The 17,967-nt window shown below is 31.9% G+C and overlaps 1 protein-coding gene across 1 annotated transcript; it reads right to left on the bottom strand.

Moving 5' to 3' along the window:
- Positions 1 to 15,733: 15,733 nt before the first annotated feature.
- On the bottom strand, positions 15,734 to 17,206 carry LOC111400474 (UDP-glycosyltransferase 90A1-like). The gene has a single exon (XM_023027888.1). It carries the CDS (start codon positions 17,204 to 17,206, stop codon positions 15,734 to 15,736), a length of 1,473 nt encoding a protein of 490 aa, XP_022883656.1.
- Between the last annotated feature and the right edge of the window lie 761 nt (positions 17,207 to 17,967).

Raw genomic sequence — 17,967 nt, 5'->3', positions numbered from 1 at the left:
AAGGGAGGGCTGGCCACTCAACTTGAAATGTCGATTTAGTTAGCACGTGGACTAGCATTTCCAAGATTTCCTTTTTTTAAAAAGAGCATATTTCTAATTTAAAGAAAATATATAAATTCAGAGAGTAAACAAGTTTAAATGCTTGAATAATATTTTTATTTTTAACACTTAATTTTACTATTCCCAATCTGTATTTATTTTTTTCTATATTTTATTTTCACCAACTTCCCTCCATATTATTATATTTTTTATTGTCCGTTCTCTTTACATATAGTCCATTTGTCTCGTAAAGATAGTCATGTTTCTTTTTTCATGCAAATTAAAAAAAATTATTTAATATATACTATCATTTTTCCTAATATATCCCTATATTAATGGAATCATTATTCAAGGTAATTAAATAATATTTGTAATAACAAAACACATTTAAAAGGGGCATATTAGGAAAATTATATTTTAACTACACTCTCAAATAATAATAAAAAATTATAATTAGCGACAACCAAAAAAGGAGAAGGAGACTTTTTTCATGGGTGAAAGGGACTACTATTTAGTTGGGCCGATAAATAGAGTATTAAAAATTGAAATATCTTGAATTTATTTAGTTATAAATTCACTCTTTATTTTAAAATATTAATTAAAAGCGTCTTTTTAAACATAATTAATTTTTTAAATTATATTGCATTTCACTTCTAAAAAATCCTCTTGGAGATACTACCTTTTATTCCTAAGGAACTCTGACGTAAATGAATCATTTATCTAAAAATCTAACTTTAACAATTTAAAACAAAATAAAATTTTACATTTGGCATCAAATTTCTCGTCTGGTTGAGATAATCTCCCTTGATCATTCATCCAAGCATAATTAATTGTCAATCTTTCAATCAAGGAACAGTAAATAGGACACGGCTGTCGTTGCAAAATCATTGAAATATTTCAAACAAAACATTAGTTTATTTTACTGTTTATAATGTGTACGAGCATTACAATAATTTTCTGCATTATTTATTGTGCTCCAATAGAATGCATGCCAGATGCTCCCACCCCATAAAGCAGTGCCCGTAATATGATTGCCACTGAGTAAATTTCATTTGCTGTTAGTTTCCAACTCATCTGGTGTCTGCTTTTTCTTCCTTCTAGATAAGTGCTTTTTCTCATCTCTCTTGACTTAACTGGTTGAGTCTTTGTCAATAAGATACGAGCTTCCGGTGATTATTTCTTTTTGAGGTCAGCAATTTGTCGTGATCGAAACATGGATGGGCACTGAAATCTGCTCACTCACTATGTCCTCAAAGGATGATTCTTTGTGTTATACAAACTATCGAACTAAATTTACAACGAACTCAAGAATAACAACACAAAGTCAATAGAAAAAGAGCTTTCCTTTGATGATTCCAAACTACACTTCCAAAGGCATCAAAGTGAAGCGAAATCAACAAGGGCTCAGATTCAGAATTTTACCCATCTGTTGGGCCACAGAAACGCTAACCAGGACCCCAAAAGTACTTATTTATTGATAGAAGGAAGCCACAAGGATCACACAATGTCACACCCCCCTCAGAACCATGGGGGCAGCTAGGAAGAAAATTAGGGTGGACTGAAAATTGAATTTTTTTCATAGATGCTCTTTGCCACTCAAGATTTAGTTTAAAAAGTTAAACTCTTATGCTAATGACAAAATTTGTGAAGATATATTTTTAAACATTTATGACAAAGTTCTAACAAATATATTTTTAAGTGATAAAAGTAAATATAAAGCATATTATTTATTTTGATAATAACATCCATTCCGTGGTCGAAATAAATAAATTTTTAACTCACAAGTATAAATAAACAGTATATGAAAAAAATAGGTTAGAAAATATTAATTACATTTAAGCTTAGTCAAACATGCGACATGTTACAATAAATTATTTATCTTTAGTTTAATGAATAAGAATTATTTCTAATACAATAAACTAATTTGATTATAAATGAACATTTAAATTTGAAGCTAAATTTTTAAATAATTGAACATTGGGCTTGGGTTGGGAATGAAGTTAATTGGGCTATAATTAATTTTTGGGTTGGGTTAAATTTTTATTCGTATTTATTTCACCAATAATTTGGGCAGAATTTTCCATTTTTTACAAGTTAATTTGCATTTCTGCCCAGCCCCCCTCCCCCTCCACCTCTGCTCAGAACACTCTCAAGAGAATTAAAAGAATCAACTTTTAACCAAAGATTTGAAAGAAGAAAACGAAGAGAGAAAAGAAAAGTCTAAAAACCAACTCCCAAATAGCATAATACAGATTATGACCAAATAGGGCAACCAAGGGTTAGATTTATACCCTTATTGCCAGCCATTGATCCAATCTTGATCCAACGGTCTAGGGGATTCACATATCAAAAGGAAAATCTGTTGAGTTGGAACCCAAAAGTGTCAAACTTCAAAACACGACTAATGCAATGAATTTGGATTTGGGCCAGCCAAGTTATTGAGCAATTGCAAGAAACGGATATTAGGCCTTGCCCATTATCATCATTACCACAAAAGGAGGATATTGACATCACAGTTTAGCAAATCTCCACCTTGATGTCAATGGACTTGCACCACAAAGCAATCATCCATGAACATCAAGAGGTACCCGCAAACCGAACATTTTACCCAGTATCAATGTTCAGTAAAACCAAACACGATTTATTTCTTAGATAGGGACAATACCTTACAGTTCCCATGTTTGAAGGATTGAATTGTTTTGATTTTTTTTTCCAAGAATTACAGATTCTTCAAAGGTGTTATCTCTAATAAAATATTGTTTAACATCTAAATACCTTGTTCTTTCATGAAAAATAGAATTCTTACACAAATGTATAGAAGAGGGATAGCGGGGGATGAAGGGCAGTCCTTGAGCTAGAGGAATTTTTGTTGTAGACGGAGCAATTATAAACTATAACTAAGATCTCCAACTTATACAAGTACCACATAAAGTAAACATATAAGTAGCTGTTGGTTCCTATTATCTTTATCATCAGCAAAGTTCCTATTATCTTTATCATCAGCAAAGTTAGCATCAACAAAACCTTTTAGCACTACTCCGTTATTGCAAGTTTTAAACACTTATCTTAACTTCAGGTCCATTTCAAGTACCTGAGAGACCATTTAAATGTTTCTTAGTAGTGTTCTGGTCTAGGATTAGCCATGAATCTAGTTAAAATGCTAATAACATGAGCAACATCAGATCTTATACAAACCATAGTGTACATGATTGAACCCAAATCATTAGCATATGATATCTTTTTCATATATCTAATATCAGAATCATCAATTGAGTACAAATCTTTACTTAAGTTAAAATGACCAGCTAAAGGCTTAGGATACAGATTTTGACTCATGCATAGAAAATTTTGATAAAACTTTTTCAACAGATGCAAATTGTTTCAAAATTAGTTGGTGATCATTTTTTTTTTTTTATAACAATTCCATATCAAGTATCCTTTTAGTATGTCATAGATTTTTCATTTCAAATTCATTATCAGAAGTCCTTTTTATTTCATTTATGTATTGCAGGTCAAGACCAATTAAAAGCATGATATCTACATACTGTGGCAAATAAAAAATCATGTATTCAGCAGTATCCCTTTTAAAATAAGACAGTATTTATAAACACTTCTTGTAAACACAATTGTCAAAACAAAGTTATCGAACTTTTCATTCCATTCTCCAAGGGACTATTTTAGACCATAAAGGGACTTTTCAAGTACGCATACACCATTAGATTTGAATTTATTTATAAAACCTTCATGTTGTGACATAAATTGTTGCATCTAAATCACTATATGAAAATGTAATTTTTACATCCATTCATTCAATTTCACGATTATTATGTACAACTCATGCAAGTAAAACTCTAACCGTAGTATATTTCACAAGAGGTGAAATTTCTTTTATTCTAGTCCACACTCTGTTTCTGTGTAGACCCTTTAGTCTTGAACCTTAAAAGTCCCCTATCAGTACTCAATTCCTTAACCTTTAAATCCGTTTACAATCTACTACAAACTTACCTTGAAGTTTAGGAACAAGGACCCAGATATTATTCTTAATTAGGGAATCCATTTCCTCATTCATAACTGACTTCCACTTGTTAGATTGATCACAATTAATAGCTTCCTTATAGGTCTTTGGTTCTTTACGGGCAAGATCTTAATAACTTATAGGTCTTAGGTTCGTTATAGACAAGATCTTAATAAAATAGATTAGAGAAAGAGGTAATCATTATATCTAATGGGTCCTCTTATGCTTTTCCTACCGTATCCCTAGCCAGCTGATAGTCATTTAAATCATTGTGTTGACAAGACTGACTACTCTCACTTTAATTCTAACCTTTTTCATTCTGTTGTCCAACATCTTGAATAGGAGAATGTATAGTTTAAGGATTCAGCTGATCTATGTAAATAGGATCAGACTGAGATCTCAGCTCTACCTGAAAACCATATCTTATCTAAAAGTTCACGTTTTTCTTAATCAAACGTGACAATTCTTATTCATTAAAGGTAATATCCCTACTTATTATCTTATAACCCATGAGGTCTCTTGTCCATAGCTTATAGCCTTTTACACCTTCAAGATAACCTAAAAAAACATTTGTGAGCCCTACGCTCCAGTTTCCCTATAGTCCAGTGAGAATAAGTAGCACAATAAAAAACTCTTAGATGAGAATAATCTAGAAGTCTTCTCGACCAACTCTCCTTAGGAGTTTAACCTTTCAATGCACTGGAAGGAGTCCTATTAATTATATAAGCTGCAGTAACCACAGGTTATCCCTACAGGATCTCTGGAATACCTGATCCTACCATCATACATCTAACATTGTTTAACAAGATCTTATTCATCATCTTTGCAACTCCATTCTATTATGGGGTGTAAGGGACATTTTTATGCCTTAATATCCCACTTTGACTACAGAATTGATCAAACTTTGAATTACAATATTCTAGTTTATTATCAATTCTTGAAACATTAATCTTTTAGGCCATTTGGTTCTCAATTAAAATTTACAAATTCTGAAACTTTTCTAGAGTTTCTGATTTATGCTTTAATAGAAAACCCATACTTCTCATAAAAAATCATCAATCATGAAAATAAAATATTTGGTTCCCCATGTGTAGTAGTGGAGGCAGGGTCCCACAAATCAAAATGAATATATTTAAGTAAAAAAATAGTTTTATACTTTTCAGAATTATATTAAAATGCAGTTTGTGGTCTTTTTCAAGTGGACAATGTCACAAAAGGAGATCTTAGAGATTAAATCTTTTACTAAAAGACAAACTCCCTTTTTACATAAAATATTAAGTCATTTCTCACTCACTCACATGGATTAATCTCCTATGCCATTTTAAGGTGGAGACCCTTTCACTCTTCACTTAATACCAAACCTTGAAGAAGGGTCAATACTTCATCTAATCAAACTAATTTTTCTATATATACATGACGCACTTCATATTGATCATTAGAATCTTTATTTATTTCAAATCGTTTTTATTTTACTTATTATTATTATTTTTGGCAATAGTACTAGTATAGTTTATATTTTGTTGTTTTTGAATTTAAATTTGATAACCACATGCGTTTGCAAATGTTTTTGCACTGAAAAAAAAAAAAAAAAGCCTTTTCTTTGTCTAGTTAAATGAGATGGTGGATATTGAGGAAAGGAACGAATAGGTGACAATTCTAAATACTTTGAGAACGAATTTGTTGCTTCTCAACTTGAAATGTTTAAATGCTTGAATAATTTTTTTATTTTTAACACTTAATTTTCCTACTCTCAATATGTATTTATTATTTTTTTTCTATGTTTTATTTTCACCAACTTCTCACCATATTATTATATTTTTTATCCTCCGTTCTCTTTTCATCAATCCCTTCATCTCATAAAGATAGTTCTATTTCTTTTTTTCACACAAATTAAGAAAATTTAATTAATATATGCTGTCATTTTACCTAATATATCCTTATATTAATGGAATCAATATTCAAGGTAATTAAATAATATTTGTAATAACAAAACACATTTAAAAGGGACATATTAGGAAAATAATATTTAACTACACTCTCAAATAATAATAAAAAATTATAATTACGGACAACCAAAAAAGGAGAAGAAGACTTTTTTCATGGGTGAAAGGGACTACTATTTAGTTGGGCCAATAAATGGAGTATCGAAAATTGAAACATCTTGTATTTAGTTATAAATTCACTCTTTATTTATTTGAAAAGTCTTTTTAAACATAATTGATTTTTTAAAATATATTGCATTTCACTTCTAAAAAATCCTCTTGGAGATACTACCTTTTATTCCTATATTTAATAATTTGATCACACAAGTAAAATCTGTCAATTTTCGTAAGGAACTTTGACGTAAATGAATCATTTATCTAACAATTTAGCTTCAACAATTTAAAACAAAATAAAATTTTACATTTGGCATCAAATTTCGGGTCTGGTTGAGATGATCTCCCTGGATCATTCATCCAAGCATAATTAATTGTCGGTCTTTCAATCAAGGAACAGTAAATAGGACACGGCTGTCGTTGCAAAATCAATGAGATATTTCAAACATTAGTTTATTTTAGTGTTCATAAAGTGTACGAGCATTACAATAATTCTCTGCATTATTTATTGTGCTCCAATAGAATGCATGCCAGATGCTCCCACCCCATAAAGCAGTGCCTGTAATATGATTGCCACTGAGTAAATTTCATTGAATAATTCTCCCTGTCCCTGGCGCCCCTGTCCCTGACCCCGTCCCCAACCCGGGACAGGGAGCAGGGCTCAATTTCATTTGCTGTTAGTTTCCAACTCATCTGGTGTCTGCTTTTTCTTCCTTCTAGATAAGTGCTTTTTCTCTTCTCTCTTGACTAAACTGGTTGAGTCTTTGTCACTAAGATACGAGCTTCCGGTGATTATTTCTTTTTGAGTTCAGCATTTTGTCGTGATCGAAACATGGATGGGCACTGAAATCTGTTCACTCCCTCTGTCCTCGAAGGATGATGCTTTGTGTTAGAAACTATCCCCTGTTTGAACCTCATTTTTGTCAAGAAAATAAATTTTTTAATAGTGTTACGATGTGAAATGTACGATTAAAAAATAAAGAAATGTTTTGAATTTGCGTATAATATTTTTTTATTAAAGAATATATGGTTGAAATAATATCAAATCACTGTTTAAGAATGAACATTTTTCTAAAGAATGTGGCTCGAATAAGGGCTAAATTTACAGTGAACTCAAGAGTAACAACACAAAGTTAATAGAAAAACAGATTTCCTTTGATGATTCCAAAATACACTTCCAAAGGCATCAAAGTGAAGCGAAATCAACAAGGGCTCAAATTCAAAATTGTACCCATCTGTTGGGCCACAGAAACGCTAACCAGAGGACCCCAAAAGTACTTATATATTGATGTAAGGAAGCCACAGTGTCACAGACCCCACCCCCCAGAACCATGAGCGAAGACGGGAAGATATTTTAAGGTGGGTTGAAAATTGAATTTTTTTTTCATAAATGCTCTTTGCCACTTAAGATTTAGTTTAAAAAGTTAAACTCTTAACACTAATGACAAAATCGGTAAAGATATTTTTTAAACATTTATGACAAAATTTAACAAATATATTTTTAATTGATAAAAGTAAATAAAAAGCATATTACTTATTTTGATAATAACATTCATTTCGTGGTTGAAATGAATAAATTTTTAATTCACAAATATAAATAAGTATTATATGAAAAAATTCGTTAGAAAAAATTAATTACTTTTAAGCTTGATCAAACATGTGACATATTACAATAAGTTATTTATCTTTACTTTAATCAATACAAATTATTTCTAATATAATAAACTAATTTTATTATGAATGAACTATTTAAATTTGAAGCTAAATTTGAATAATTAAACACTGGGTTTGGATTGGGAATGAAGTTAATTGGGCTAAAATTATTTTTTGGGTTAGGCTAAATTTTTATTCTTCTTTATTTCACCAATAATTTGGGTTGAATTTTCCATTTTTTACAAGTTAATTGGCTTTTTGGTTGGTCTCCCCTCTCCCTCGACCTCTGCTCAGAGCACACTCAGTGCATGAATTTAACAAAGAGAATCAAAAGAATCAACTTCTAACCAAAGATTTGAAAGAAGAAAACCAAGAGAGAAAAGAAGAGTCTAAAAACCAACTCCCAAATAGAATAACATGGATTATGACCAAATAGGGCAACCAAGGGTTAGATTTATACCCTTATTGCTAGCCATTGATCCAATGTTAATCCGACGGTCCAGGGGATTCACATATCAAAAGGAAAACGTGTTGAGTTGCAACCCAAAAGCGTCAAACTTCAAAACACAACTAACGCAATGAATCTGGGTTTGTGCCAACCAAGCTATTGGGCAATTGCAAGAAACGGCTATTGGGCCTTGCCCATTATCATCATTACCATAAAAGGAGGATATTGACATCATAGTCCAACAAATCTCTATCTTGATGCCAACGGACTTGCACCACAAAGCAGTCATCCACAAACATCAAGAAGAACCCACAAACCCAACATTTTACCCAATATCAATGTTTAGTAAAACCAAACATGATTTATTTCTTAGATAGGGACAATACCTTGGTTTCCATATTTGAGAGATTAGATTGCAGTGATTTATTATTATTTTTTTCAAGAAATACAAAATCTTCAGAGGTATTATCTCTAATAAAATACAGTTTAACATCTATATACCTTGTTTTTTCATGAAAAATAGAATTCTTACACAAATATATAGAACATTGACTATCAAAATAGACAATAACGAGTTTAGAAATCATATTCATTTTAGTTAATAACCTTTTAAGCCATAAAGCTTCCTTTACAACTTCAGTAGCTACCACATATTCAATTTTTGTTGTAGACAGAGCAAATATAGGCTATAACTGAGATTTCCAACTTATACAAGTACCACATAAAGTAAACATATAAGTACCTGTTGTTTCCTATTATCTCTGTCACCAGCAAAGTCAATATCTCAACAAAACCTTTTAACATTACTCCCTTATTGCAAGTTATAAACACTTATCTTAACTGTCAGGTCCCTTTCAAGTACCTGAGTGACCACTTAAATGTTTCTTAGTAGTGTTCTGGTCCTGAATTAGCCATGAATCTAGTTAAAATGTTAATAGCATGAGCAACATCAGATCTTATACAAACCATATTGTACATAATTGAACCCAAATCATTAGCATACTGTTTTTTTTTTCATATATCTAATATCAGAATCATCAATTGAGTACAGATCCTTACTTAATTTAAAATGACCAACTAAAGGCTTAGGGTATAGATTTTGACTCATGCTTAGAAAATTTTGATATAACTTTTTCAACAAATGCAAATTGTTTCGAAATTAATTGGTGATCATTTTTTTTTATTATTTAACAATATCCATACCAATTATCCTTTTAGTATGTCCTAGATTTTTCATTTCAAATTCATTATCAAAAGTCCTTTTTATTTCATTTATTTGTTGCAGTCAAGACCAATTAAAATCATGATATCTACATATTGTAACAAATAAACAATCATGTATTCAACAGTACCTCTTTTAAAATAAGACAGTATTTATAAGCACTTCTTGTCAACGCAATTGTCAAAACAAAGTTATCAAACTTTTCATACCATTGTCCAAGGGACTGTTTTAAACCATAAAGGGACTTTTCAAGTAAGCATACACAATTAGATTTGAATTTATTTATAAGACCTTCATGTTGTGACGTAAATTGTTGCATCTAAATCACTATATAAAAATGTAATTTTTACATCCATTCATTCAATTTCCCGATTATGATGTACAACTAATGCAAGTAAAACTTTGACAATAGTATATTTCAAAAGAGGTGAAATTTCTTTTATTGTAGTCCACACTCTGCTTCTGTGTAAACCCCTTAGTCTTGAACCTTAAAAGTCCCCTATCAGTACTCAATTCCTTAACCTTGTAAATCCATTTACAATCTACTACAAACTTACCTTGAAGTTTAGGAACGAGGACCTAGATATTATTATTAATTAGGTAATCCATTTCCTCAATCATAACTGACTTCCACTAGTTAATTTGATCACCATTAATAGCTTCCTTATACGTCTTTAGCTCTTTATAGGCAAGATCTTAATAACTTATAGGTCTTAGGTTCTTTATAGGCAAGATCCTAACAAAATAGATTAGAGAAAGAGAGGTAATCATTATATCTAATGGGTCCTCTTATGCTTCTCCTACCCTATCCTTAGTCAACTGATAATCATTTAAATCGTTGTGTTGACTAGATTGACTATTTTCACTTTAATTCTGACTTTTTACATTCTATGTATAGTTTCAGGATTCCGCTGATCTATATAAATAGGATCAGATCGATATCTCATCTCTACCTGAAACCATATCTTATCTAAAAGTTCACATTTTTCTTAATTACATGTGACAATACTTAAAAAAATGTGACAATTCTTCTTCATTAAAGGTAATATCCATACTTATATCTTATAACCCATGAGGTCTCTTGTCCATAGCTTATAGCCTTTTACACCTTCAAGATAGCCTAAAAATACATTTGTGAGCCCAAGCTCCAGTTTCCCTATATTCCAGTGAGAATAAGTAGCACAATCAAAAACCTTTAGATGAGAATAATCTAGAAGTCTTCTCGACCAACTCTCCTTAGGAGTTTAACCTTTAAATGTACTAGAAGGAGTCCTATTAATTATATAAGCTGCAGTAACCAAAGGTTATCCCTACAGGATCTCTGGAATACTTGATCCTACCATCTAACATTGTTTAACAAGATCCTATTCATCATCTCTACAACTCCATATTATTATGGTGTGTAAGGGACATTTTTACGCCTTAATATCCCACTTTGACTGTAGAATTGATCAAACTCTGAATTACAAAATTCTAGTTATTATCAATTCTTAAAACATTAATCTTTTAGGCCATTTGGTTCTCAATTAAAATTTTCAAATTCTTAAACTTTTCTAGAGTTTCTGATTTATGCTTTAATAGAAAACCCATAAATCACCAATCATGAAAATAAAATATTTGTTTCCCATGTGTAGTAGTAGAGGCAGGGTCCCACAAATCAAAATGAATATATTTAAGTAAAAAAGTAGTTTTATTCTTTTCATAATTATATTAAAATGCAGTTTGTGGTCTTTTTCAAGTGTACAATGTCACAAAAGGAGATTTTTGAGATTAAGTCTTTTACTAAAAGACTAAAACTCCATTTTTATATAAAATGTTAAGTCATTTCTCACTCACATGGATTAATCTCCTATGCCATTTTAATGTGGAGATCCTTTCACTCTTCACTTAAAACCAAACCTTGAAGAAGGCTCAATACTTCATCTAATCAAACTAATTTTTCTATATACACGTGACGCACTTCGTATTTGATCATTAGACTCTTTATTCATTTCAAATTGTTTTTATTTTATTTATTTGTTTATATAATTTTTTTTGGTAATAGTACTAGAATAGTTTATATTTTGTTGTTTTTGAATTTTAATCTGATAACCACATGCGTTTGTAAGTGTTTTTGCATTAAAAAAAAAAAAAAAGCTTTATCTTTGTCTAATTAAATGAGATGGCGGATATTGAGGAGAGGAACGAATAGGTGACAATTCTAAATACTTTGAGGATGAATTTGTTGCTTCTCAATAGTTGGAGGACAAAGATTATGCACCTGGAATAGTTAGAATCCAAAATTAAACATTTCTCAATAGTTGGTGCTCAATCTATCAAGAAGCTCATGAATGTCCTCATTCTGACTGGAAACATCATGCTAACGCTCTACTTTGAGAAAACATCAAGATGGTCCTCCAACTATCTAGCTAACAATTAAAATTTAGGCGACCAGGTATCTCTCGCAAGCCAATTCACTCCTGCAACTATCAAACATAGCCTTCTTTGGTCCTCCAAGTATCTAGCAAGGCCAATTTAGTCTCACGACTAACAAGAAAAGATGACTTGGTCCAAATTTGTCCCTCGACTATCAAGCGTAGAAAATGTAGTCCTCTAAGTATCTACCAAGTCCAATTTAGTCTTGCGACTATCAAGCAAAAATGATTTAGTCCTCCAAGTATCTAACAGGTCCATTTTAGTCTACAACTAACATGCAAATACAATTTAGTCCTCCAACTATTTGACAACTTACTCCTCAAATTATCCTGCAATGCTCTTTGGTTGTCCTCCAAGTATCTAGCAAGTTCAATTTAGTCATCTGACTATCAAGCACATATAGTTTAGTTTTCCAACTATTTGAAAACATCAATTTGCTTATCAAATTATTCTGCGACACTCTTTGGTCCTCTAACTATTTGGCAACATCAATATGGATGTCAGTCTATCTTGAAACATCAATTTAGAACTCCAACTGCCTGGCATGTGAATTTACTTCTTTAGCCATGCGACTACATAAACTTAGTTCTTCTATTTTCCTAAAATGTCAATTTAGTCCACCAATTATCTCGTTACATCAATATAGCCCTCCAACTTTCTTGAGATGTCTATTTAGTTCTCATTATATCAAGCAATATCAATTTAGTGCTTTAAGTATCCCAAAACATCATTTTAGTCCTCCAATTACCGAGCTTTGTCATGTTAGTCCTCCAATATTTGAAATTGACATGTTCGCAATCATCAACAAAGATCCCCTTGTGTTCTATTCTCTTAGTTCGTATTCATCAAAACCCTCAGACTCCTCAACCGAGATATATAAATTATGGCCTACTTGATACTAATAATTGCATCAAAATCACGAATAACACGCACTGTCCTTTGGGTCACAATAACATGACTTACTAATTACTATAAGTGTAATAATTGTCACATAAACCAATAAATAACACGAGAAATTCTGGTTGTACATAATTTTTCCCAAAGAAGAAATCCAGAAAACTCACATGGGGTGGGTCCCATGTGAGTTTTACATTGAAAAAATATAACCACGCATCCCATGGACTGTGTGTAGTCTGTAAGTTTTCTGGCAAACTATTTTTTCTACATGTAGTGCACCTGTGAAGAACACTATCCTACACAAAGCAGACATATTGGTCCCATATTTTGGGGAAAAAAAAAGTCAAAACAACATGCTACGCGTGAATTACATGGTACTGATGTCAGCAATAAAACTTGAAATAACAGCTACTCAATGGGTGGGCAACGGTTCGGTCGGGGTCGATTCGGCCATCGAACCGCGCAAGTCGGTTCGATCCGTATCTCGGTTCAAATCGTAAATAACCATGGAATAAATTATTTTTTATAGGTTCAACCGTCAAATTGGAAAAAAACATTATGAAAAAAAGTCAATGAAAACAAAAACATAATACTAATCCAATTTAGCAAACAACATCCCAAATGAAAATCCAAACAATATCCCAATTCCGAAACGCTAAATCCGAATTTAACAAACAATATTATTAACATAAAAATACTAAACAATATCATTGTCCCTTAATCCTTATGCTATCAATAATATTATCAACATAATGGGCCATAAATTTTGGGCTAGACAGATTATAATAGAAAGAATAATGAAAAACTCAATTGTCCAATTATTATTATTTTTTTAACGGGTAATCGGTTGGAGACGGAGGGACGGCATAAATACTATATAATCACCTCGCCCCGAACCGGGTCATTAAAATCAAATGCCATATTCACCCCATTGCACCATCGATTCTATTTTTTTCGTCCCATTCAATTCGATTAATCACGATTTTTGATTTTGACAGTTCGAATTGTCATCCCTACTGCTCAAATAGGGATTGCAAAGGGACAAGCATAGGTGTAACTATGCAACTAAGTTATTTATTTATTTATTTTTTTGGAAATTTCCAGTGATGTTGCGCCACGTGTTCCCCTACTTTTAATCCCTGCCGTGAAGCTTGTTGTATAGCACGATTGATAAAACTAGAAGTAAAAACCCTAAAGCACTCTTCTATGTGTACATTCTGACTTATCGAATTTACATTTGGCACAATCTTACGACATCTATCATATCTTACACATTTAATTCAACCATTATAACAATTTCATGTCATCAATCTGTCAACCTAGATGTCAAATAAGGTATACAAATAGTTTAATCCAACCTAAGTTATGTTACACACAGGGTTGGGGACAGGGTAACACGTGTCGATCATTGATTGGACAGTTTGAAAAAAAAAATCCAAACAAGCTCTAATACGCAGGCGCCTGTCACCTCTCTTCTCTCACCAACCCTGACAAAATTCATCTACTACCATAAAGTTGTATCAACCAAATTAAGCCCATGTTTGAGCCCTATCCTTAAAGAAAAATAAAATACATTTTTAAATAGTATTTTGACATCATTTTAATCAGACATTTTTAATAAAATAATATTACACACAAATTAAAAATATTTTCTTATTATTTAACCATACATTTCTCATTAGTAGACTATTCAAAATTAATTCTCATGAAAAGAATGGAGCTCAAACGGGGGCTATTTCAACCTTCGGTTCTGGCAACCTCAATGGAAGTGGATTGAAATGAGGAGCAACGTTCACTCTCATTTATATCAAATCCAGCTCCATAAACCTCAACAGTTTCCTATTGAAATTTTTTATTATTATAAAAATGAATAATATATTTTGAACTTCGCCATCATTAATCAATTAGCAATATATAATTATTGGATTTCTCATTAAAAAAAAATACTTTTCATTATAATTGGGCATAAAATTGTATTTTGAACGCAACAATAATTTTTTTTCATATGAAACTTCAACCGTTCAGTTGCCATTATTTTCAAAAAATAATGTTTTAAATAGAAATTTTTAGGAGAATGCATGGCCAAAAAGTAATAAAAAATTTTATATTTACATACAGAATATTTTATTATATGAATATATGATTGAAAATGAGTATGCATAAAATTTTTTAAAAAGTATGGTCGTCAAGTAGGGGCTAAGTCCCATTTCAACATGTTCGTCTCAACATGTAATTTTTACAATTTAGCACTAAATTACTTTTTCCAATTTTCCACAGATAATTATGACTTTATAATAATTCATCCAAAAGTTATCAATTTCCTGTATGTGATTAAAAAAAAAAAAGATTATTTGAAGTGTGTCTTTGGAAACTTTTCATTTTGGTAATTTAACTTTCCAATTAAGTCCCAAACGAAATTATAAAAACTATTGGGATGTTATACAACCCCTACGTTCAATTATTTTCCTATATTTATGAATGTACAAAATTTTAACTTTGCCGTTAATTTTCAAAGAGATGGATCATCGACAATAAAAATTGATATGCAAAATTTTACTTTTGCCATAATTTTCAAAGCATTGATTGATCATCGACAATAAACATTGACGAGCTTTCGTTTTTAAATTTATTGATAAATACAAAACTACGTTTTAAATTTCATAATTGACTAACAAAATTTCAACGAATACGAAACACATCCATTGGTGTTTAATATTTCGTCATTAACTGCCCACAAATTATGCAATCATTTTCGACAATTATAATTTATGGTTTTGGACAATAACAAAAGAGTCTCCAACTAAATATTTCGTCAATTACAACCCATAATACTGGACAATAATAAAATATTATTTATACTATTATTCCGTCATGTTCAATACCATGTACTAGACACAATTGGATACTATTATTTTATATTTATTTTACATATTTTGTTTTAATTCCATTCACTTACTATTGATCTCAAGTATATCTTGACCAAGGGGACAAGCCAATACTTCTTCATTTTTGGTTAAACGAGAGTAAATTTGTGAAAATCTTTTCCCACAAACGTCATCGATGAGGAAATTTAACGAGTGCCAAGAAGAACCGCCGTCTACGGTGGCCGCGCATGCAGCTTCTCTAATTTCCTCCACCTTCTGCCGCAATGCCTTACCCTTTTCCCCTCCCATTAACTCTTTCACCATCTTCTCCACCTCCCTCGCCTCCACAAACCCCCGGACAGACCCATTGGACGGCAAAATTCTCAGCCCTACGCCGATTTCCTCCACCAGAAGTCTTGCATTCAAGTGTTGCTCCGCCATCATTGGGAATGCTAAGATAGGAACATTGGCTGATAAACTTTCCATCACTGAATTCCATCCACAGTGACTCAAAAACCCTTTAACTGCTTTGTGATTTAGTATTTCCATTTGATCAACCCATTCTTTCACTATCATCACTCTCTTTTTCACCTTCTTTTCAAAACCCGGTAAATATTTCACCCCTTCTGACCTCAAAACCCAGAGACAACTCGCCTGAGAATTCTCTAAACCCATCGCAATCTCATTCAATTGCTCCGACGACAATTTTGCTTGAGTTCCGAACGACACGTATAAAACTGGCTCACCTTCTGCAAATTTTCCGTCCAACCATTGCATGTGCAGTGGCTTTTCCACGACGGTGGTACACTGCGGCTTAGCTACACGGAGTGGCCCAACACACCAAGCTTTTGGCCCAAATTTCTGGTTCCAGTAATCAACATAGATTGATTCCAGCTCGTAAAAACCGTTGACAATCAAACCATCGCTTTTCTCCAAGGCAATACTTTGCTCTACCATGAAATCCGCGAATTCTCCAGTGGGTTCAATCTCACAGAAAGGTGGTTCAAAGTCATTTCTTGTCAATTTCAACTTAGGAAAATCAGGAATCAAAAAGGGAGTGTCGAGAGAAACTGTTCCTGCATGTGGCCTGTTTTTGTATAAGATCTGATACATGGTGGTGGAAAAAATTCCCATGCCGGAAAAGACCAGCCGGGGAATCCCAAATTTTGCAGCAGATTTTTGTGTCCAGCCAAAAATTATATCAGAGATTATGCAGGTGGCAGACTGTTCAAGAGTTTGAATGGTGTCTTCAAAATCCTGCTGCATTAGTTTTGTAGAATTCGCAAAAGGGAGAAAACAAGCCATGGATGGCAACTTGTCAGTGCTTTCAACACCTGGAGGGACACCATTGATTTCTTTTGGAAATGGGAGTTCAACAATTTTAATATCAGTATCACGGAGAGAATCCCGGATGCACGGAGAGTTTCCAGCAGTAGTGATTATTGTGACAGCGACAGAACGCTGCCGAAGGAGGCGGCCAAGATAGAGGAGAGGGATGGTGTGTCCTCGAGACATGAAAGGGAAAATTATGAAGTGCGGGGCCAAAATTGGATCCATTTTTCTCTTGCTTGAGATTCTTAGATTTCGTGTCCATTTTATAGAGTAAAAAAGGCATTAATCTTTTTAGTTCAGATTTGTGAGTGTACCTAATTCCAATTTTCAACTACCTTCTTACCCCATTACGGCAACCCTAATTCCTATTTTCAGCTACCTCCTTAGAAATTTGATCACTCTTCTTTGACGTAAAAGACTACTCATTTAGTTAAAGTATTCTAAACAAAACAAGAAATTAACTTTAACAATTAAAAGAAAAAAATTCAGGTAACGTCAAATCTTGCAATATTTTGTGAAAAGATCTCCTCAATCATTCATTCAAACATAATTATTTGACCCTTCAATCGAGGAACAGTAGTGGCGGTGCAAAATCAATGAAATATTTTAAACATTAGTTTATTTTATTGTTTATAATGTGTGGGACCATTACAATAATACCATGGTTGGGTCGCATTTTTTTTTAAAAAAAAAATTTTTAAATAATGATTTGATATCATTTTAATCACATATTTTTTAATAAAATAATATGACACGTAAATTCAAAACTTTTCTTTATTTTTTAAATACATATTTTTCATAAATACACTATTCAAAAATGCATTATAAAAAAAATAATGTGGCTCAAAGAAGGGCCAATTCTTGGCATTATTTATTATTGTTCTTGTAAAATGTGCTTAAATGCTTTTAACTGAACTTCAAATTGTATAACCTACTTTAAAATTTTAAAATAAGATTGAATCACTTGCCTTTTGATTGTTTTTTTT

This window comes from Olea europaea, chromosome 10 (genome assembly GCF_002742605.1).
Source record: "Olea europaea var. sylvestris chromosome 10, O_europaea_v1, whole genome shotgun sequence".
NCBI lineage: Eukaryota > Viridiplantae > Streptophyta > Magnoliopsida > Lamiales > Oleaceae > Olea > Olea europaea.
This window is presented reverse-complemented; position numbering and strand designations above follow the sequence as displayed.

Bases quoted from the DNA above. Each gene is read 5' to 3' on its own strand.
- LOC111400474 (XM_023027888.1), bottom strand. From the start codon at position 17,206: ATGGATCCAATTTTGGCCCCGCACTTCATAATTTTCCCTTTCATGTCT.